Source organism: Podarcis liolepis, assembly GCF_965112155.1.
Source record: "Podarcis liolepis genome assembly, chromosome: 7".
NCBI lineage: Eukaryota > Metazoa > Chordata > Lepidosauria > Squamata > Lacertidae > Podarcis > Podarcis liolepis.
The window spans coordinates 64,955,301-64,978,101 of NC_139561.1; the positions used below are offsets into that span (position 1 = coordinate 64,955,301).

Genomic DNA, 22,801 nt, shown 5'->3' on the forward strand with positions numbered 1-22,801 from the left:
TGCCCAACAGGTTGGTTAATATATACAGCTGCTCATCATCAACGGCCTCTTTTTGGACTTGTCATAAGAAGGCAGTCACTGTGTCAACAGCTGCCTGTCTCTGTTAAAAGATGTACCTGCCCTTCAACTCACCTGGAAGAATTTTTCCAGCACTAAGAAAATTTCAGAGGGCACAGTCAGTTCACAGACCCTTTCCGCTTTCAGGTTCTACACGCGTGAGAATGTGGTGGAAATTCATTTTACCACTTTTGCTTTGTCTGAACACTATCATTATGCGTCATGTGGGCTCATTTCCCCTTTCTTGCACTTTGCCCTGGCAAACAGCTAACTTTTTTCTAAGGTCCAGAGAATAAGGAACTATGGCAGCCACAGAATTGGATAGCAATTCTCCTTTTCTGTCTGGAGGACCCTAATATTGATTTCAGATGGGAATATGGAGAAAGTGGTGTAGCCAAATGTCACAAAATGGCTGCCTGGCTGGTGGGAAAGGAGAGGACATGGCCCAGCACTGAAGAGCTAAAGCGAAAAATGTCTTTGTTTTCTCCATCCCTGGCCTAGACAGACTTGTAGAAAAGCAGCCATCAAGTTTTTGTTGCACACGTAAGAGCATAATAAGACCCTTACATACTTCTGGATCAATGGCCCGACTCGTCCACCACCCTGTTCACACAGTGGCCTAGCACAGACCTTTTTGCAAAGCAGTGTTCCCTGATCTAATGCATATTTGCATGCTAATGAATATATGCATTTTATACACTAATTACCTATTACAACTTGTGCAACTGGAAAATATAAGGAAGCTCCAATATGCAAACCAGATTCCTTTTCTCACAGGGATGCATCTTAAGTTCTCTTGCAATGCTGATTCAATACCAGTCTCCACTGTTAGGTTGCGGCAGATTACATTTGTCTGAAACAGTGGTTCCCAAAATGGACGTTACTGCCCCCTGGGGGATGGTGGGATTACCAAGGGGGGCACTAAGAGGCAAGAGGGTGGCAGGGGGTGCTGGAGGGGCACACCAGGCTCTGAAAAGCATGCACCAGAGGGTCAAGTTGATCTGTTTTGTTGAATCAATTGAACTAAATGGTTTTAACTGGGTTTTGAATAAATGTGCAATTAATTGCTACTGTTCTGGATTTTATTATTTATCTTCCTTAGGGGGTTGTTCAAACAGCTATGCTGAATGTTCTTTAAAGGGGCACAGAGGATGAGTTTATGAAACCAGAGGGGAGGGTGTAGCCTGAAAAAGTTTGGGAACCGATGTCCTAAATTTTCTACCTCAGGGGTGAGGAAGGTCTGGCTCTCCAGAGGCTGTTGTTGGACTCCAGACCCCATCAGCCCCAGCCGCTGTGGCCAGTGGTCAGGGACAAAGCGAGTTGTAGCCCAGGAGCCTCTGGTAAGCCGCAGGCTCCTCACCCCTTCTCCATATATGTAACAGATAGACCTTTCCTCAGTCATATGCAGGGCAGACCCAGCCTGTTAGGCCCACTTGTCGTCCTGTATGAATTGGGGGTGGGCCCTAGTACACTCTTCTTTGGGTGCAGTGGGAAGCCATTGCTTGTAGTGACAGGGAAAGCTGTGCATTTGGAAAAGCATTATGTATCTTCTCATAAAGGAAACCTTGAGAAGCTCCCAGTGACCCCCAGGCCACATTCACACCATACATTTAAAGCACCATCATACCACTTTAACAGCCATGGCTTCCCTCAAAGAATCCTGGGAACTGTAGTTTGGTAGTCAAGCTAACAAAAATCTACCATTTGCCTGATAATAAGTGTTGGAAATGTAAAGAAAGTGAAGGTACTTTTTATCACCTTTGGTGGATGTGCCCGAAGATGGGAAATGATATATAATGAAATGAAAAAGGTATTTAAATATACTTTTCCCAAGAAACCAGAAGCCTTTCTCTTGGGCATTGTCGGCCAATTGGTGCCAAAGAAAGACAGGACTTTTTTATGTACGTTACTACAGCAGCAAGAATTCTCATCGCAAAGTATTGGAAGACACAGGATCTACCCACTCTGGAAGAATGGCAGATGAAGGTGATAGACTACATGGGACTGGCCGAAATGACTGGCAGAATCCAAGACCAGGGGAAAGAGACGGCGGAAGAAGATTGGAAGAAATTCAAAATTTATCTTAAGAAATATTGTAAAATTAATGAATGCTAAAATGTTGAGGTTATAGAAAAAAGGGGACTACAGCTGTAAAAGATTAAGTAAAAGAAAAGAACAAGGGAAAATTAGATAAAATCAAGGGGGAGGATTTGCTGAAACAAATTTGGAAATTGGGATGCAGAAAGGGGAGGTATGGGGAAGTTGGTGAAGTAAGGTTTAAGAAAAAAGGACTTGAAATTATACATGTTTGTTTATGTGTTTGTTTGTTTGTATTGTGTATTGTTTGTGTTTATATAAATTGTGAAAAACCAATAAAAATTTTATATATTAAAAAAAAAAGAATCCTGGGAACTGTAGTTTGGTAAGGATGCCGAGAGTGGAGTTAGCCTGAGATTTCCCTGCCCTGCTCTGGGTCCTGTTCAGTAAAAAATATTCCTTGCTGGCACCCCTGGCAGCTTTATCACCATCACTGTCAGGCTTATGAAAAATATATTGGCACCAGCAGCAGAAAAGTTGAGCCGGGGTATTGGTGAGTTTCGTTCTGTACGAAGATGTCACATACACACCCTGAGCCTCTCCTGCATTTCAAGCTGAAAGTTCTTAACAAAATGTTTGGCTCAGCCCTATTTCAAAGTGAACTTGGTTGTTCTCGTCACTCCTGTGTTCCACAGAAACATGTTCGAGTATCTCCCCTTTTCACCGATTGAAAAACACACACAAAGTTTTGAATAAAATATTTCCCCCCTGCAAAAGTTTATTTGTAGCCTATTTATGGCTATAAAAACATACATTATTTAGCAATGCAAATAACAATACAACTCAACATTATACACATACAGTGACACACTTGCCATTTTATTGATAGGGTTGCCAATTGTTATTATTTATTGAATACGGCCCTATACCTGGAAGTCTCAGTTTCCAACCTGGTGATTCCTCAACAGTATTTTTCATTCTAAGGAGAAATACCACCTGTCAATATGCATGGAAAGGAACCACTTCTCCTGCCTGAAGAAATCAAGTGAGAAGAGCATGCAAGGTTACACTTCAAATGTGTGCATGTGTCAGACTCTGTCACAGTAAAACTTCCTTTAGAAAATACTGTTTGAATTACCCAAAGTGTTACCAAGGGTGGGTGTGCCTGGTGGTTTCAAGCACACTTAGCTAGGCAATAAAAAGGAAGGTGGGAAGCAGCTTTGGGCGAGGTAGGTTTGTTTTCTCTGGAGGAATAATAGAATCATTGCAAAGAACTAGCCAATGTCCTTGAACATAATATTCATGTCTCGAAAAGTGGCACAACACAGTAATGGAAAGGTCTCCGGTTAACGGATCTTAATCCGGGGCTCAAGGAGAGCGGTTTTTCCTAGCCCTTATCTGAGCATGTGAGCCCCAACACTGTATAAACATGTCAAAACAACTGCACATCAGAAGCAAAAAGGCTGTAACAACAACAAGGCGTGAGGAAAGGAAGGGACAGGGAAGGGAGCAGAAGGCTGTATTGCTTTTATTATAATACTGTGAAAACCCAAATAAAACTTTCTATCTATCCAAAGAGGGATTTACGCCAGGAAGACTCCAGATCAAACACGCCCATTGAGGGCTGCTATCTTGACCTCCATTTGCCACCTCCTCTCTCCCTCCACCCCCTTTTAAAGAGCTGGGGCTGGAGAGAGAAAGACGCAAGGGAAAAGAGCCTTCCCTCCAGGTACCTGCCACACATTATCCTCATCCCAATAGCTAACCTGCATCAGGTAATGTGGAAGAGGATAGGAGACAAGGTTGTCAGAGAGAACAATGGCTGGATTTTTTGGTTTGGACCGTCGTACCTTCAGAGCAAAGCTTCTTGGCAAAGCTAGCTGCCAGCCTCAACGCAAGGTTCACAAGATTCAGCAGCCTGTAGGCCCGGCTGTCACCACCAGAGGGCGACAGTGCATGGTAAACTCTGCGCAAGAGTCTTTGCCAACCTGTTGCCTTGCAAATGTTTTGGTTCACAACTGCCAGTGGCCCCGCCAACACAACCCTGGCTAGGGCTGGTGGGAATTGTAGCCTAAATGGGAACTGTCCAAAATATCTGGGACACCAGATTGTTAAATATATGAGGTATGTACACACATCTAACAATATATTAACAATATAAATTAACAAATGCATTTAGAACACTTACAACAGCTTGGGACTTCAGAAGGCCTCTTTTGCTCAGCAGAGAAGATTTTTTTTTGTTCCAACAACGGAATTTAGACGTAGATCTATTTATTGTATTGAAGTTCCACCCTGTGCCCATGACATAATTCCAAGTGAGCATATATAGGATTGCACTGTAAATTAACACATTTATTCTCCTGGCTTTCTTTGTGACTGCTGAGCTGGCCCCTGGAATCAAAGCTTTTGCTACAGCATGGGGCTAAAATTCTGAAGCAGGAGACACCTTTCTCTTCCCACACCTTGTTCATTATGGGATGGGGGTTTAGAAAACAACGTGAGCTTGGACTGAATTGGATTCTGTATAATGGTTAACTTCCCTATTGTAGAATCCAGATCTTTCAGTGCAAAGTTCACCACCCTGGTACTGGTGAAACAGCTCTGATCCTAAGATTCTATGACTAGGGAAATCCATTTCAGGGCATCCAAATCAGGTTCTTGCAATATAATGTGTGTGCCTTGGCCGATACCCATGGAATTTGGGTTCTGGAGTACAGCCTGATTCCAAGTCTCTGCTTTCTCCAAACAGCCCAGGGTCTAAGGCTCCCATGCTAGGCACGTCCAGAAGAGGTATTTCATCCACGAGACTTCCACAACCACTGGAGTCCTTTTCAGAACCTCTTTCGTCTACAAACTGCTCCTCAAAATGGAACCCACAGGAGTCCTGGTTGCCTAGCATCCCAAAGAGAGGTATCTTCAAGTCCTCCAGGCTTGCACAGTTTTCTTCAGGATGACCTCTCACAGGTGTGAATTGCTTCCCAGTGGAAAGGTCAATGCCAGAACCTTCTATCAATACCGACGAGAAGTCTATATCCTCATCCCATCCTTTTCCTCCAGCAGTTGGAAAGCCAACTGGAAACCCAAGGGATTCCTCCACAGAGGAACTCTCAGAACTTGAGGTCCCCTCGTTCTCTTGGAACCCAGAAGAAGACTCCCCTGTCACCCACTCTGTTGAAGCAGGGACCCCTGGCACCGTTAAATCTGGCAAACCTGACTGAGAACTTCCATAGCCGGAAGATGGCAGAGGTGCTTCCAGGCCCATGCTGGCCATTTGGCAGTTCAAGCTTTTCTTCTGGAATCGAAGCACTTCCGTGTAGGGTATGGGGCTTCCGCTATCGTCATCGTCATCTTCCTCATCTTCCTCACGTTCTTCTGACGGCACAGAAGTACTCAGTGCTGAGTGTTTCTGGGGGCCAGTCCTGTTCCTCCTTCCTGATTCGACAAGTGCTGCTGTACATGTGATGGGATACACCTTGATTGCTTCCTTTTCACCAATCAACAGCAACTTTGTTGGGCCTTTGGAAAAATCCTAATTAGGGAGACAGAATGTGGTTGACCATTTTAGAGGCATTCCTTGACTGCAAAAACAAAAAACCCTCTAAGCAGTTAACAGGAAGTATTTAAATTATCCGTAAAAACAGTTAAACAGAATTAAAAACCTTTTTTAAAATAATTACAATGAACAGCAAAATAGATTAAAATATGTCAACATTTCGTCTTGAAGTCACCATGACATACGACTTTAAACTAGGACTGATTATGCGAATGGTCAATAGCTAAGGAGGTTTTCGGGATGGGGGAGAAATTAGCTTCTGTTCACATTTTAATGCAAACCTACCTGGTTTGCACTTCCTAAATAAATTTTAAATTCACACTTCTCTGCATTTTGAAATGCCATTCTCCGACCAAAAATAGTAATGTGTTAGGGGGGAGTGTGAGTAAAATTGCAAATATTAGTGAAAGTAACATACAAAACTTCTTTATACAATATGGAAAATTGCTGTCAAAAATGTGTGTGTTAGCAGCGTTGCATTGAAAAAGGCATATGATGGAAGAAATGCACACTAAAATGCAGAAGAATTTTCATAACGCCTTTTTTTTCCATAGCACCTCTTAAATATATATGAGATTTCTTGATTTACAAAAGTATGTGCAACGTCCCCTTTTTCAAGTTGCGTTTTCTACAGATCAATTTCATTTGTTGTGAGACATTAGTGTTACATTAGGAAGAAAAGGGGGAAAGAGGTGGAGGGGGGAGGGGGGAGTGGGGTGGGGTCGGGTGGCAATGCTTCTGTTCTACTTAGTGTATGTGTGGGGTCATAACGCCTTTTTAAAAAAAAAAATATGCAAAATGATGTAGAAATGTGGTGAGCTGAACTTAAGGTTGGAAAAACGAGAAATGGAGAGAAAGTAAAATTGACAGATTCATCCATCCCTAAGAAACGGTGCGATCAAGTGCAAAGTAGAACAGAAATGCGTGCTTGCAAATATTTAAAATGCAGCAAAATTCCCAGCTCTACTATCCTTGCATCCCTTCCTGTCTACCAGGAGCTGTAGGTAGTAGCAACACTGTCACACAGACCAAAAGTGTGTCTGGCTTATTACAGTGGTATCTTGGTTCTCAAACTTAATCCGTTCTGGAAGTCCGTTCCAAAACCAAAGCATTCCAAAACCAAGGCTCGCTTTCCCATAGAAAATAATGCAAAATGGATCAATCTGTTCCAGACTTTTAAAAACAACCCCTAAAACAGCAATTCAACATGAATTTTACTATCTAACGAGACCATTGATCCATAAAATGAAAGCAATAAACAATGTACTGCAGCCACACAATCAATCAATCAATCAGTAGCTGAACTGGGTTCCACACAGTCGCAAAAACAAACAAAAAAGCTGCAAAAACAAAAACACTAAATAAATAGGAAAAACAGAGCGTAACACTCAAAACGGAAGTGTGGCACTCAAATCGGAAGCGCAACTCTCAAAACGGAACACGTTAGGCTTCCGGAAAAAGTTTGCAAACCAGAACACATAATTCTGGGTTTGCAGCATTTGGGTTCCAAGTTGTTTGAGTACCAAGGCGTTTGAGAACCAAGGTATCACTGTATAAAGCAGCACTATCTGTTCCGTATACAAGGTGTTTCAGTCCTTGGTTTCAAATGCAGAAGTTCAGTCAGGTTCATGTCTCTGGCAAGAGGAAAGAACCTTGCCATTTGACAAAAACCACAGAACAGGGAAGTAATCTACCTTCCTCCTCCTGTTCTTCAACATCTACACAAAACCCCCGACTGAGGTCATCCAGGATTTTGGAGCACGATGTGAGCAAAATGTGGGCGGCACACAGCTCTGCTTCTCTTTGACATCTGCGAGCGTGGCAGCAGATGTGCAAGATTGATGTGTTGTCTTGGTAAATGTCTGGATGAGATCCAATCAACGAAAGCTTAATCCTGACAAGGCTGAGGCACTGTTGGTGGGGGGGGGGGGCTAGATCAAATAGATGGGATGCAGCCTGCTTTGAGTGGAGTTATGTAGCTTGGGGGTACTAATGGATCCATTACGGTTGCTTGAGGTTCAATTAGCCTTGGTGACATGGAGCACCTTTCATCAACTTCAACTGGTGGCCCAGTTGCACCCCTATCTGGACAGGGGCAGCCTAGCTTCCGTTGTCTACAATCTGGTAATCTCTAGGTTGGGTTACTTCAATGTGTTATTTGTAGGGCTGCCTCCACAGTCAGGGATGCGGGTGGCGCTGTGGGTTAAACCACTGAGCCTAGGACTTGCTGATCAGAAGGTCGGCAGTTCGAATCCCCGCGACGGGGTGAGCTCCCGTTGCTCGGTCCCTGCTCCTGCCAACCTAGCAGTTTGAAAGCACGTCAAAGTGCAAGTAGATAAATAGGTACTGCTCCGGAGGGAAGGTAAACGGCGTTTCCGTGTGCTGCTCTGGCTCGCCAGAAGCGGCTTAGTCATGCTGGCCACATGACCTGGAAGCTGTACACCGGCTCCCTCAGCCAATAAAGCGAGATGAGCGCCGCAACCCCAGAGTCGGTCACGACTGGACCCAATGGTCAGGGGTCCCTTTACCTCCACAGTTAGGAAACTGCAGCTGGTACAGAATTCAGAGTCCAGATGGTGAACCAATTCTGGTATGTCTGCAGTCACTACCAGTTAAGTCTCCAAGCTCAATTCAAAGTGCTAGATTTGACCTATAAAGCCTTATGTCGCTCAGGACCCCAATATCTCAAGGACTGCCCTCTCCCCACATGAACCAATCCAGAACCTGACAGTCATTTTCAAGGGTAGGTCCAGAGGGTGGCAGTACAAGAATGGGCCTTTTCCATGGTGGTTCCCCACTTCTGGAATGCCCTCCCCATGCTTGGCGCCACCTTCATCCATTTTTAAGTGCCAGGCAAAAACTTCCCTTTTCCCCAGGGCTTTTGACTCTTGATTTGAAGGGCTTCAGGTATTTGTGCTCTTTTAGTGGAAGACTTGTTTTTTATTTGTATAGCTGTGTTTTTTAGATTTTTATCAGCAGTTTGTTATACTTGAGTTTAGTGTTTTGTTTTTTCTAAGTTGCTTTGGGTCACTTTTGTGGGGAAAGTGATAATAAAATAAATAAATAAATAAATAATCAATCATCCCATACCAAAGCTTGAGGCATCTTGATTGGATTATTCATCTTTTTGTAGCAGCAGAAGACAATAAAGGCACCAGCAGGGAGCATGAGTAGCAATGGAACAGCAACAAAGACCCAGTTTTCTGCTGCAGAAGAAAGCAAACAAACGAAGCAGTTAATACTGTATTTGGGGTAAGTTCTTCCCCTTTCTCCACTTCAATCTGTTTTATTGTTCTGTTCTTCCTGGTCTCTTAATGAAAAGTGGTGTTTTTTGTTGTTTATCACAGACAGAATGAAATTTTCACTGAACCAGGGAAGCAGGCAGAGGGCCTTCTCGGTAGTGGCGCCTGCCCTGTAGAACGCCCTGCCAGCAGATGTCAAAGAGATAAACAACTATTTTACTTTTAAAAGACAACTGAAGGCGGCCCTGTTTAGGGAAGTTTTTAATGTCGGATACTGTATTGTTTTTAATATTCAGTTGGAAGCCGCCCAGAGTGGCTGGCCAGATGGGCGGGGTATAAATAAATTATTATTATTATTACTGATAAAACAAAGCTTCCTTGGCACACAATGTCTCTGGATATATACCTGGAATGTGGGGCTACCCAATAAGAGGCCACAGGGATCTGTTCCCATCTACATAAAGAGGCAAAGCTATCTGCTTTAGCTGTGTGATCACAATGCAACTTCAAACATCCATTTGCACCCATCTAAACTGCATGTGCACAAGTCTGTCCTGCACGTGCTGGATCAGGGCAAGTATACAAAATGGACAGTACAGTCTTTGCACAGGCACCCCCGTTTCCTCCTTCCCTGTACCTTTTTCATGCAAGAGAGTGCAAACTGGTTTCGAGTAGTTGCTCCATTTTTCACTCACAACAGCACGGGCACGGGCACGGAAGCAGTATCTGCCACTGCTCCAGTGTGTCGTGTCGAAGCCCAGAACATTGTCCTTCATCTCAGTGTAGTTCCTCTGGCAGATAAGAAAAGCAAAGGGGGTTGAAATCGACAGTGTCAGGGACCGTGCTGAGGAGGGCTGCACTGAGGAGGAACGGTGGGAGCCTTCCCCTCCCCCTGCTCCTGATCAGGATCCTGAATCTTCCCAGGAGCAGGAGGACAGCATAGATTTGGAACAGTGGTTTGCAGAGGGGCATAGTTCAGAAGGCAGAAGCTGGGAAATACTGGATGGGGGACAGCTAGGAGGAGAAGAACTGGGAGAGAGAGAGTTAACAGACTCACTGTCGCTTGAAAGCGTTCATCTGCTCAGCCCAAGGTCAAGAAGAACAGATAAGAAAGCACAGTGGTTGCGAGCTCAGGTTGCAAGACGCGGTAGTGATGTGGGTGACTAGGGAGGAAGTGGGTGGTACCCTTAATTGGGAGCACCTTCATTCCAAGGAATGTATTCTTTGTTCTCTCACTCTGATCATTAAAGTTTCTAACTGGCAAGAGACTCCTTTCTCTTTTTTCTGCTTATCTTTTGCCTAAGGGGGAAGGTGTCATGGTCCGGGTTACAGGCAGTCAGAGTCCAGGCTTGGTACGTCGGGATCGGAGTAGAGGTCGGGAAGCAAAATGTGGTTAACAGGAGAAACGTGCACTAAAATACTGACAAATTCTCACGAGAATTTAAAAACAATTGCGGGGATAAATTGCTTCAGAAATGCAGAGAACTGAACTTAAGGTTGGGAAAAATGAGAAACTGAGTGGAATTGAAATTGACAGACTTGCCCATTCCTTGTCCATCAAGAGGCATTACTATGGTCCAAGAACGATTTCAAGCCAGGCAAAAAACAGCTGGGGTGCAAGGCAGGGCCAGTGAGGGGGGTGTGGCCTGGGGAGAGTACCAAGGGCCATAGAGAGAGGCTTGGAGGGCCACATTCAGCCCCGAGGCCTGAGGATCCCCGCCCCTGGTTTAAAGTATACACCAGCACTCCCTGCTGCAGCTGCACTTTGAAGAGGTCCACTGCACCACACACAGGAGGCTTTTCAATGGAAAGAAGGGTGGGATACCAGTTTAATAAGCACTCCCTAAGCAAGCCCTGAAATGAGGAAGGATTGTTAAATGTAAATGACAATGACTTTCAAGAAGGATGTCTGCAGATGATTTTGAAGTTGCATATCCACCGCCTACTTACTGGTTTCCCTGCTCCATCGATGCCAAACTCCAAGTCATAGGTCAGGTCTTGAAATGTGGCCTTTGCACAGGGTGGGTAGGAGAACGCAATGCTCACATTAAGAGCATTTTCAGCCTTTTTCAGTTGCAGAATTGGGGGAGCAAGTTCCACTGGAAACAATTGGACAGATGTTAGGGCAATATTGAGAGAGACAGAGAGGAGTAAATACCCCCGCCCTCAAATGCTTGGTTGTTGCCAATGTATTCCACATCTCAATTATGCAATAATACACATCATTCTGCTTTATCTGTCATTCTGCAATGCTTCCTAAATGATACCACATTACTACTGTCCAGTACAAAACTCTTGAGCTATAGAGCAACAAAACTGGGACCCAGAACATTTGTGGTATAAAAAGTTACAGGATTTCAGCAGGAAGCTACAGGGCATGTGCTGACTGGAAACGAAGGCAATATGCTTGCTCTGAAACTTTTGCAGGTACAAGTAGTATTTGGAAGAGAGTTTGCGTATAGACACCTCAGTGCTACCCTGAGCACAAATCATCATGAGTGCACAATTTTAACTATATGTCTGGAAGTGTCCTAAAATTCCTGCTCATTTATGAGCCTGTCAGGTAAGCTACCTGGGCCTTTCTAAACCACAGCATTGGCTCAATCTCAGCTTCCCCAACCTGGTGCCCTCCAGATATTTTGGACACAGTTCCATGTCTTTCTGCTTCACTGCCAATGAGTGCCAGGTTGGGGAAGGTTAATCCCATCAGGTATGTTATGTACTGAGCTGAATAGGATCCAAAAGGCAGAAGTCTGATTGGTCCTAGAACAATAGGATTCAGAATGCAGCAGTCTGATTGGTCCTAGAACAATGCAGCAGTATGACTGGTCCGCAGGAGCCACCCAATCCAGCTCCAGGTGGAAGTGAATCCACAACCTGATTGGCCCACGGGAGAATCCCGGAATTAGCCAATCACGTGTGGCCCATTGTGTAAATAATGTATATAAAGCAGATATTTTGGGGGAACTTTCATTCCTCACTACTATGAGCTGAATAAAGAGCATGAAATCCACACTCGACTCTGAGTATATTTCAAGGTATTAGTGTTTTATCCCTATCTGCCAGGCTGTCTGGAGAGAAAGGAACCTCTGGCCTTATAAGAAGTTCCCCTCCTCTCTTTCACTTATTAGGTCTTCTGGGACAGAATTGTGAGCAGAACCTTCCATTTCACAAAATAACAATTGGCAGCATTAGTACAACCGCCTTCTGCACCTTGATCTCAGGGTCCTACCAGCCATACCTTGAACAGTGTAGTCAATATTATTCAGTTCCACCCATTTGGAAGAGGCCATCCCAGAGCTATTCTTCATCTGAGCTTTCACATGGACTGAGTATCTGTTGTCCAGTTCTCGAGGCATGCAAGTTATGTTGCAGACTGTTTCAGAGATGTCCCTACAGGGTAAGAAGTCGTCCCATTGAAGTCTGCAAGGCTCCCTGCAGGAAGAAGCCACAGCGGTGGCAGGTTAGTATTCAGATTCACATGAGGATGTGACGATTTCAATTCTGAAGAACAGCCAGCAGCCAATTGTCGCCAGGGGTGGAGATTAGATGGGGCTTTGCCAATACTCAGTCCCTAAAGGATTGTCTTTGTTTTTAAATGACAAGCTCAACAAAATATCTGAGAAAGTGTACTATTCTTTATAGACGTATGATTTAGAAGAGCTGTCACGAAACAAAATAACCTTGCCTGCATAGCAATTTTTTTACAGAATATAAATATGGTTTATATGCAATATAAACATACATATACATACACATATAGGCCACATTCACACTATATATTTAAAGGACTATGTTGTCATTTTAAACAGCCATGGCTGCCCCCAAAGAATTCTGGGAAGTGCAGTTTGTGAAGGTGCTGAGAGTTGTTAGGAGACCTCTGTTTCCCCTCACAGAACTACAGTTCCCAGAGTTCCCTGTGAAGAGGGATTGATTGTACCAAGAACTGTCGCTCTGTGAGGGGAATAGGGCCCCCCAACCACTCTCAACACTCTTAACAAACTACAGCCCCCATAATTCATTGAGGGAAGCCATGACTGTTTAAAGTGGTACAACAGTGCTTTAAATGTATGGTGTGAATATGGCCATACTTGTTTCCTGTTTTGTTTAATGTGTGCATGTAACTATGCCCTTCACCCCAGAAATATATTGTCAAAGGATAAAAATGGAATGCCCAACCCAATAGCACTGTAAATTTCCAAACCAGTCTGAGCCTGACCTATGGACTAGGCCGTTCTGACAAGCGACTGGTGTTACACAACGTATTCAAGTCAAAGGCCACTTCAGGCCAAAGCTATTTTTGCAGGTAGGCTTCCATTGCAAAACACCAAATACAAGTCATGCAATTAATGAGTATTTGGCGTTCTTGGACAAAACACACACACACACACACACGCACGCACACACACACACACTTACTGCTGTAAGGAAAGTGATGGGGAAATGCTCTGGAAAGTGTGGGGTGACAATTACTTCATGTGACATTGGATAAGCTCCCTGCAATGAACACTCAATAAATGGTGGGCATGACAGCACCTCCCTGTAAACTTTGTGCAAACAAATCAGGTGTGAATGCTCAATAAACAGGTCATCTGGGAGACTGTCCTCCCCCCATCTTCTCTGAGAGGTGTGTGAACCTAGCTCATCCTGCACAAACTAGAAGATGTTTTTTTTAATTGGGAGACATAAACACACCCACTGCCTCCAATTTCTTATGTGCTAGTAATATCCCAGAAAAATCAAGTGGAAATTATAGTCCAGCCTTTCCCAATCTGGTGTCCCTCAGATGTTTTGAACTACAACTCCCAGCAGCCACAGCAGCCAGCAAGTTGGTGGGAATTGTAGTCCAAAACATCTTGAGGGCCACCAAGCTGGGGGGAGGCTGTTCTAGGCATTGCTCTTTTCTCTGATGCTCACATCCATTGAACAGTGTAGGTTACTCCAGGAAGGTCATCAGCAGCTGGCAGCCATGTCAAGAACAGATGGAAATCCTTCGACACGAGCGTCAGATTTTGAGGAGGTGATAGCAGGAATTCTTGGCCTGTTGGAAAGGAAGACTTCCTTAAGTGTCCTGGGGTTCATTTCGTCTTCACAAGGCTAGCCCAATACCTTTTGGTGCCTCAGGCAGAAGATCCAAAGGACAACCACCCTATTATTAATTCAGATAAGGCAAAACCCACAGGGAACATCTGTGAGGAAACTTTGTAATCTGGATGAGAATCCCACCCATTGGGCCTCATTTATTCATTACCTGAGTTGGTAGTATTCTTATTAATATGAATTAGTTGCATTCTTGCACTCAAGTGCCTCAAAGCAAATCACACGGTTAAAAAAGAACATAACAAAAACATTAAAATCAATTTAAAAACAGCAATAAACAAAAATTAAAACACTCCCCCAATAACCTATTTAAAAGGACCTTTCCTACCACTTCACCTAAATGCATTTCAAGCGCAGACAAAGGCTGGAACTGTGGAGAATCTTTAGTACATATGATATGGGTCTACCTAATGGTTACCCCTCTCTGGTCCGAGGACCTCACACTTGTTAATCTAATTCTAGAGAAATATTTGACATAAGTGGATGTTGAACTGTATCTCGGTGTAACAGGACCTCGCTGAGGGGCAGTGAAACTGGATTCTGTGGGTGCTGACGCTGCAGTACAGTGGTACCTCTGGTTACGAACTTAATTCATTCCGGAGGTCCGTTCTTAACATGAAACTGTTCTTATCCTGAGGCGTGCTTTCACTAATGGGGCCTCCCGCTGCCACTGTGCCACTGGCGGGCGACTTCCGCTCGCATCCCAGGGCAAAGTTCGCTACCAGGAGCATCTACTTCTGGGTTAGTGGAGCTCGTTACCCGAAGCACTCGTAAGGGGGACTTTATGTAATCCAAGGTTCCACTGTATTGGGAAGAACGCCTCTTACGCCCAATTGTACAGCCATCAAACGTTCTGTTAACATTGGCAGCGTACAAGCGGGCAGGTTTTCACAGGCGGTGGCAGGACAAGAAGTTCTCTGACATTTGGCCTGCGTATAAAGGCTTATTTGCCTGAACTGGAGTTGAGCAACCGGCTTCTTCATCTAAGGTGGTTTGTTGAATTTGGAGGCTAGAGCAATAACCCTTGGCTTTCCCTTGTGTGTCTCTTCGTATGCGTGTGGATAAATGGATGGTACACACGAGTGCCTGTCTTTTGATACTGATGCAGTGTCATTTTGGTACCTAGTAAAAACTATAAACAATAATGATTTTTAAAGTGCTGCAGGGGAGAGAAAGGATGGTCATGACAAAGACAACCGACCTGTGTAAACCTGTGTCTGCTCAGCACGGTGAAGCCTGTTTCTGGGTGAGGCAATAAATCTATACAGTGGTACCTCGGGTTACATACGCTTCAGGTTACAATACGCTTCAGGTTACAGACTCCGCTAACCCAGAAAAAGTGCATCAGGTTAAGAACTCTGCTTCAGGATGAGAACAGAAATCCTGCTCCGGCGGTGCAGCAGCAGCGGGAGGCCCCATTAGCTAAAGTGGTACTTCAGGTTAAGAACAGTTTCAGGTTAAGTACGGACCTCCGGAACGAATTAAGTACTTAACCTGAGGTACCACTGTACTTGGGCTAAACCGCCTCAGACTGCAGGGTGGCAGAGCAGAGTTAAGTGTCATGTGACTGAATGCTCCTCCATGGGGGGGGGGGGAAACAGTTGGGGAAAGGTTGTAGCTCAGTGGTAGATCATCTACTTTGCAATCAGAAGGTCCCTGGTTCACTTTCTGGCATCTCCAGGTAGAGTTGGGAGACAGACTCCCTGTCTGAAACCCTGGAGAGTGGCTGCCTGTCAGTGTGGGCAATATGGAGCTAGGATTCAGGATAAGGCAACTTTCCCCATTCTCTGAGCACTTTCACACAAATATGCCCTTCCACACAATTTGTCCTCACAACAACTCTGTGAGGGAGAGGGATTGGCCCAAGGGCTGCTAACCACTATCTATTTCAAGGCTTTCCGTAATGATGCCCAGGGAATGTGTCATGGTTACATATGCATACATAGCGATGGCTTCTTAGAGAATGATCCCAAGCTATGAACTCCTGCAATACAACAATTTTGCCTTTTTAAAGGGGAAATGTGATTGCAGTTGCAATTATCAAAAACGGGAGCACTATAGACACGCATTAAAAGGTAAAGGGACCCCTGACCATTAGGTCCAATCGTAGCCGACTCTGGGGTTGCGGCGCTCATCCCACTTTATTGACCGAGGGAGCTGGCGTACAGCTTCCGGGTCATGTGGCCAGCATGGTGAAACCAGAGCAGCTCACGGAAACACCGTTTACCTTCCCGCCGGAGAGGTACCTATTTATCTACTTGCACTTTAACGTGCTTTTGAATTGCTAGGTGCACAGGAGCGGGGACCAAACAACAGGAGCTCACCCCATCGTGGGGATTCGAACCGTGACCTTCTGATTGGCAAGCCCTAGGCTCTTTGGTTTAACCCACAGCGCCACCCGCGTCCCATAGACTCCCATTATACAGCTGCAAATAAAATGCTTTTAAGGGGACGACAGAGGACGAGATGGTTGGACAGTGTTGTCGAAGCTACCAGCATGAGTTTGACCAAACTGCGGAAGGCAGTGGAAGACAGGAGTGCCTGGCATGTTCTGGTCCATGGGGTCACGAAGAGTCGGATACGACTAAACAACTAAACAACAACAAAGTGTGCTTTAAGTGCACTAGATGGTGAACCTTACAGAAAATTCAAAGTATGTTTTTAAAAGAGTATTTTCAGAACGGTTTTTATATGTGTGTAGATTCCACCTACTATGTCAATATCCATCTCTGGTCAGGTGTTTGTCTACCCCACATTGCTGCTGCTGAGCAATTTGGATAAGGAAGTGGGGGAGAATACAAACTTATTCGCAAAACAATATTTTACTAAACTTCCCTATAGGGCAAATATATGTAATTGGAAAGCGCCCAAACCACCCAGCAGGAAATGATAGTCTAGTATATATAAAAAAGGGAAGTGAAGATTATGCAAGAATGATCAGATCAAAAGAGAGATGGTGAACCAATCTTGCACAGCTGCCTGGTATTATCCCATTTCATATGTTGAAACACCCAGTTGATAACTTTAGGGCCATATCTGGAATTCTGTGGCTGAAATTCTTTTGGGAAAGTATCTGCGGGGTGTCTGTGATTTGGACAGGAGCACTGCAAAGAGGTGAGAGTCCACTTCCGCACCCAAATGCTGAAAACTCACTTTAAAAAAATGAGTGCCTATTTACCTGTTAGGGAAAGTCCTTGGGTGCCTGTAAGTTTCCCTTAACGGGGTGTGTAGCAGCCAGAGTTAGTATGTCCCATTTCAGTGCACCACCACCACCAAAGCATCCCCTCCCTGGGTTACGTAGTGACACAAAGCAGCAATGGTGACAGCAGGTACTGACAAGATCTTGCGATCACCAATGCTGTGGCATTTGTTAAAGGGGTTGAGAGTTGTTGGGTAACTCCTATTTTCTTCAGAGAGCTACAATTCCTACAGTTCCCCAGGAAGGAGGATTTGTTGTTAACCATAGGCCAACATGGTGAATAGGAGCAGCCAATGTGTTGCCCTCTATTTATTGCTTGGAATACAACTCCCATAATCCCAGGTCATAGGCCATGCTGGCAGGGGTTGATGGGAGTTGGAGTCTGACAACATCTTGTGGTCACCACATTTGAATAGGTTAGGGTTACCAAATGTCCCCATTTCCCGGGGACAGACCCCAGATTTGCAAATCTGTCCCTGGACAAATTCCATCGCTGGATTTCATTAAACGTCCCAGGGAAATGTGACATCCTGGTCTCCTGGAGTAATATGCAGCTGGAGGGGTGGGAAGACAGTTTTTGCGCAGGCAGAGGCAGAGGTGGTGGTGGGGATCGAAGAGTGCGAAAGAAGGGCTTTGCACCTTGCCCGGCAGAGAAATTGTGTGCCTTGCATCCCTCCTGGGCAACGGCGTGCTACCTGCCCGTGACTCCTGAGCCTCCCCCGATCTCCTACCCCCTTTTTTTGTGAGGTCATGGGTGGGCAGCCATTGCCCAGGAGGGGTGCAAGGTGCGCAGTTTCTCTGCTGGGCATGGTGCAAAGCTCTTCTTTTGCACCCTGTGAGACTCTCAAAATGAAGGGGGAAGGGGGCAGGAGATCAGGGGAGGCTCGGGAGTCACGGGCAGGCGGCGTGCAGTTGCCCAGGAGGGGTGCGAGGGGCGCAGTTTCTCTGCTGGGCAAGGCACGGAGGGGTGAGGTGACTTCAATCCCCTCGGCCAACTGGAGCAGTGGTGGAGCTGGAGCAGAGCTGGGCAGCTGAGCGTGAGAGAGAGCGTGAATGAAAGCGTGTCCCCGACGGCCAGGAACTGCAGAAGTCAAATTGGAGCAGGGAAGCCTTATGTTCTTTTAAGTTGAGGGTGCTTGAGTTGAGGTACCTCCATTGCAGGGGGTTGGCCTAGATGCCCCTCAGAGGTCCTTTCCAAATCTGTGATCATCCCACAGTCATATTCTCAAACTCTGCTTCCAACTCCACCCCCCAGGTTCTCTTCTCCTCTGGACTTCTCAAGACAGCAAAACAGCTGATGTATAAATGTAATTCGGGATAATAAAGCTTGTAATTTTTTATTATTATTTTATTAGTCATTGGGGAAAAAATCTGGTAACCATAGAATAGGCCCCTGCAGAGGGTTCCTTCCACCGTGCAGAAGCTCAAAGCATTCAACGCTGCATGTAACAGCCCTCACAGCCCTGCTGCCCTCCCGATGCTTTCAACTGAAACTCCCATCAGCCCCAGCCAGCGTGTGAGAAAAAGGAAATCATTTTACACCCCACTTTCAGCCAGACATTCATTCCCACATCTCCTTTCTCCCTGCTGCCTTTTTCCATCTGAGTGTACTCCTTCCACACTGATAGACCCAACAACCTTGTTCCTTGCCATAAATCGTCCCTCCCTGTCAAATCCGGCCAGCAGCAGAGAGACTTTGAGAAAGTGAACCCAACAGCAGGCTCTCCTTTTTAGACTTTGCACCCTTTGGAGCATAACCCAGCAAACGTATCAGTAGAAACGAAAGAGCCAGAGGGAATTTGGGCTTACCGACTGTCCCTGAAGCCTGTCCAAAGGAAGCCAGCACCACAAGACAACAGACCCCCAGAAGAGACATCCTGGAAAGGAGCGCAGCAGCTCATGTTTGGGCCAGGAACTTCTGTTTCTTACTTTCACTTTGAGGTTTCCTGGCAGGAAACAGCACCTGTGGCACACATGCCAAAGCACAGCAGCCCCCTAGAGGACAGGAAGCACATTTACTTGCTGAATCTCCTGGATGTACATAAAAAGGCACCTTTGGCTGTTGTACTTAAGAGCCTGCGGCACTAGCCATCCCTGAAGTGTCTCTCTATCCCAACCCCTGCAGGCTTATTCGCTTGCTGCTGTTGGTATTGTTGTTCATGACATTTATATCCTGCCCTTCCTCCAAAGGATCCCAGGGCAGCAAACGCAAAGACTAAAACTGCAACTCAGACTTCTAAAAACAATTTAGAACTCCTAAAAGCAACCAGGATACATAAGGATGTGCTGTACGCTGTGCCAGATTTACGTATAAGCTAAACAAACTATAGCTTAGGGCCCCACTCTCTTGGGGGGGCCCTAAATATTTAAAGGAAAAAACACTGGATGTACATTTCCAAAATGTAAGATAAAAACCGAATAAAATAAAACCTACCATACGGCAACAGTGTTTTGTGTTGTGTAGGCTCCTGTGATGTAAGTAATGGGCCCCGCCTGCTAGCCTGCTCCCTAAAATATCACTGGTTTGCTCATTTCTATATCAATTAGTTTGATAAAATACATATTTTGTTATGTGCAAATGGCTTTAGATTCCTATTAGGTCCCTAAATTACCATATAGCATATATTCAACACAAAAAACCAGTGACAATTTGTTGTTGGCATAGGTCAGCTGGACATATAAAGGGCCCCATTACCTTCAGTAGCTTAGAGCATCATCAAAACTAAATCTGGCCCTGGTTGTACGGAGAGCTGACTTCTGGCACCAGACCAACTCTGCATTACAAAGATGTCTGCAAATGTGATATGAACCCTTGCAGACGACTGCAGTGCCTGGAGACAGGCAGTCAAGTCGTGTATCCATAGCAGTGGCCAGAGGAGAAATGACCACTGGGGAGGAGCACAGAGAGAAGAAACGCCAGGGTGCATCTGCAGCAGCGCAAACAGATGCCTTCATCTGCCCCAGCTGCAACAAAGCATGTCTCTCCCACGTTGGTCTGTACAGCCACAGCAGGCGCTGCAACTGTCCAACAGCTTGACGCAATGTGCACTCCTCCATTGACTCCCGAGACATACGGATGTCAACACCTCTAAAAATTAGTAATTCAAGGTGGCCAGAGATAGATCTTTCTGCCATCAAATGCCCGGGTAATTTTTTTTCACAATCCCATCAACGTCTTCAATAAACTGTATCTCAACAATTGCTCTCTTTAGTGCTCTGCCTCCTTGTGGTGGAATGTGTGAATTTTCCCAAACATTCCCTTTGGCCACTAGCCAGAGACAGCTGCAAAGGACACCATCCACGTAAAACACTCTTATACCACTTTAGCAGTTATGGGGCCTAGAGGTGGGGGAGAAATTCTATGCAGTTCTCATTTTAAAGGAGGATCCATCCAATCTGTAGTTTTCCAAAACAATATGTGAACCAAAACAGAGCCATCCTTCCAAATTCACGCTTATCCAAATTTTGTGATGCTGTTCTCTACCCAATGTTTACAAAAATGCATATATTAGGGGGCAGAGTATATAAAAATGAGTATTTTTTTTAATGAAGATGTGTTATTTAACAATTTAATTTATATGCTGCTTGACTGTAACACATCCTCTAAGCAGTTTTCAATAAATATTTAAACCCATGTGTGTTAAATTGTGATTTAAATGTATGCTGCAGATGGGCGACTTCCGGTGAGCGTGAACTCGCAGCGGGTGGGGATTTTGCCGCTCGGAAAATCCCAAGCTACTTAGGGGGAGAAGGGGGGTGCAGAAGGGCGTGGAAGCCCCCCAATTACCTCTTGAAAGGTGAAAACTCCTCTAAGCAGTTTTCAATAAATATTTAAACCCATGTGTGTTAAATTGTGATTTAAATGTATGCTGCAGATGTGACCAGAGATAAATTCCCCCCACAAACGAGCACACAATTTGTTTCAACTTGGGCATGAACATAATTATTTATTTACAAAAGTATTTGTCTACTGCTCTGCCATTTTTTTTAAAAAAAATCAAAGCGGTTTGCAGCAATAAAAACTTAAAACCACAAAATGAAAAAAAAAGGAGTGAGTTAAAAACCTATAGCAATGTGTTGCCCGCCCCCTTCTCAAATACTAGAAACCTCCCCAGGGTTAAATGTTCAAGCTGGGAGTGGCAGCCTTGAATCCCTGCCAGGTTTCATCCACCGTTGCTTGAACATCTGGAATGAAGGTGCCACCAGAGTCCCCTTTGCGCAAACAGTAGCAAGTGAAAATGAAATGAGGCCGATTGCTTTGTCGACTTTGCACATTCCTTTATCAAACCAGGAGGGCAGAGCCCGAATGACGTGGGGATCTGGGTGCCGCCTGGTTCGCTGAACAAGTACAGAGGAATCGGGGCCGGGCCAAAGCAGTGGACTTTTAACCTTTCCTACTGTTGAATGTGTATAAGTATATTTTAATCGCACCTTGTGGAAAACAGACCAGATCAGGGTAGCCAACGCAGTTGACACCGACCACCACAGGGTTCATGGGACTAGGCAGGGGGTGAATAAAAACCTAGGGATTGAAAGGGGGTGGAGAAGGGCCTAAGGATGGAAAAGAAGATTTCATGGTATCGTGTGAAAAAATTTAATTAGGTACTCTGAGACTTAGAAATAAGGGACAGGGGCATGTACAGAGTGCACCTCCCTTGCCAGTGAGGAGCTTCTGTGTGGTGTTATTGTTTTCACTTGATTTACATCCCTACTTTTTACATGTGATTATTCCTAGTAATAGGGATTGATGATGAATAAATGTCGATTATATATTGTTCTTTCTTGACTATTTTATTTACATTCCTGAGAATTCAGGTTGGGATCAATGACAACTTTGTAAGCCAGGGGCGGCCCGTCCTGTTTTTGCCACATGAGGTGAAATGGGAATGAAATGGGAATATGCCTCCGCTGTGCTGTGCCCCCCTACTTCCTCTGCTTCCGGAACTGCCCCCCCAAATCAATGAGAGCCAGGGAATTCCCCAAGATGTTCTCACTTGCCAGAACACAGCCCTTTTGCTGGCAAGAGGGTGGCAGAAAAGATGGCGCAAGCAGGATGCCACCTCTTGCAGTTCTGCTACCTGAGGCAGATGCTTCACCCTGCCTCATGGGTGGGCTAGCTCTGTTTTAAGCTGAGAAATCGAGGAAGCCCAGAACTAGATGTGAATGAGATGCCTGTAGCCTTGTTCCTTTGTAATGTCACTGAGCGAAAACCTAGAAATTTGGTGCTGGAGTCCCTGAACATTTAGAGAAGGCTTTACCTTGCTGCTGTGTTTCAGACTTCATGCGTGTTATATACTGAGTTGAATAGGATCCAAAATGCATCAGTCTGATTGGTCCTAGAACAATAGGATCCAGAATGCAGCAGTCTGATTGGTCCTAGAACAATAGGATTCAGAATGCAGCAGTCTGATTGGTCCTAGAACAATGCAGCAGTCTGATTGGTCCGCAGGAGCCACCCAATCCAGCTCCAGGTGGAAGTGAATCCACAACCTGATTGGCCTACAGGAGAATCCTGGAATTAGCCAATCACGTGCAGCCCATTGTATAAATAATGCATATAAAGCAGATATTGTGGGGGAACTTCGATTCCTCCTCACCACTATGAGCTGA

The 22,801-nt window shown here is 45.1% G+C and overlaps 1 protein-coding gene and 1 long non-coding RNA gene across 2 annotated transcripts in view; one reads left to right on the top strand and one right to left on the bottom strand.

Annotated features, from left to right (window-relative positions):
* Positions 1–9,536, top strand: part of LOC310710776 — a 43,937-nt gene extending 34,401 nt beyond the window's left edge. The window contains exons 2-3 of the long non-coding RNA XR_014528233.1: positions 8,784–8,902; positions 8,998–9,536. This is a non-coding gene — a long non-coding RNA (uncharacterized lncRNA). The remainder of the gene's footprint in view (positions 1–8,783; positions 8,903–8,997) is intronic.
* On the bottom strand, positions 2,841–19,139 carry IFNLR1 (interferon lambda receptor 1). Its single transcript, XM_083511814.1, has 7 exons — positions 19,001–19,139; positions 13,810–13,933; positions 12,134–12,327; positions 10,843–10,991; positions 9,530–9,683; positions 8,741–8,856; positions 2,841–5,626 (listed from the first exon to the last, which is right to left on the bottom strand). Exons 1-7 carry the CDS (start codon positions 19,065–19,067, stop codon positions 4,748–4,750), a joined length of 1,683 nt encoding a protein of 560 aa, XP_083367940.1. The 5' UTR covers positions 19,068–19,139; the 3' UTR covers positions 2,841–4,747.
* Between the last annotated feature and the right edge of the window lie 3,662 nt (positions 19,140–22,801).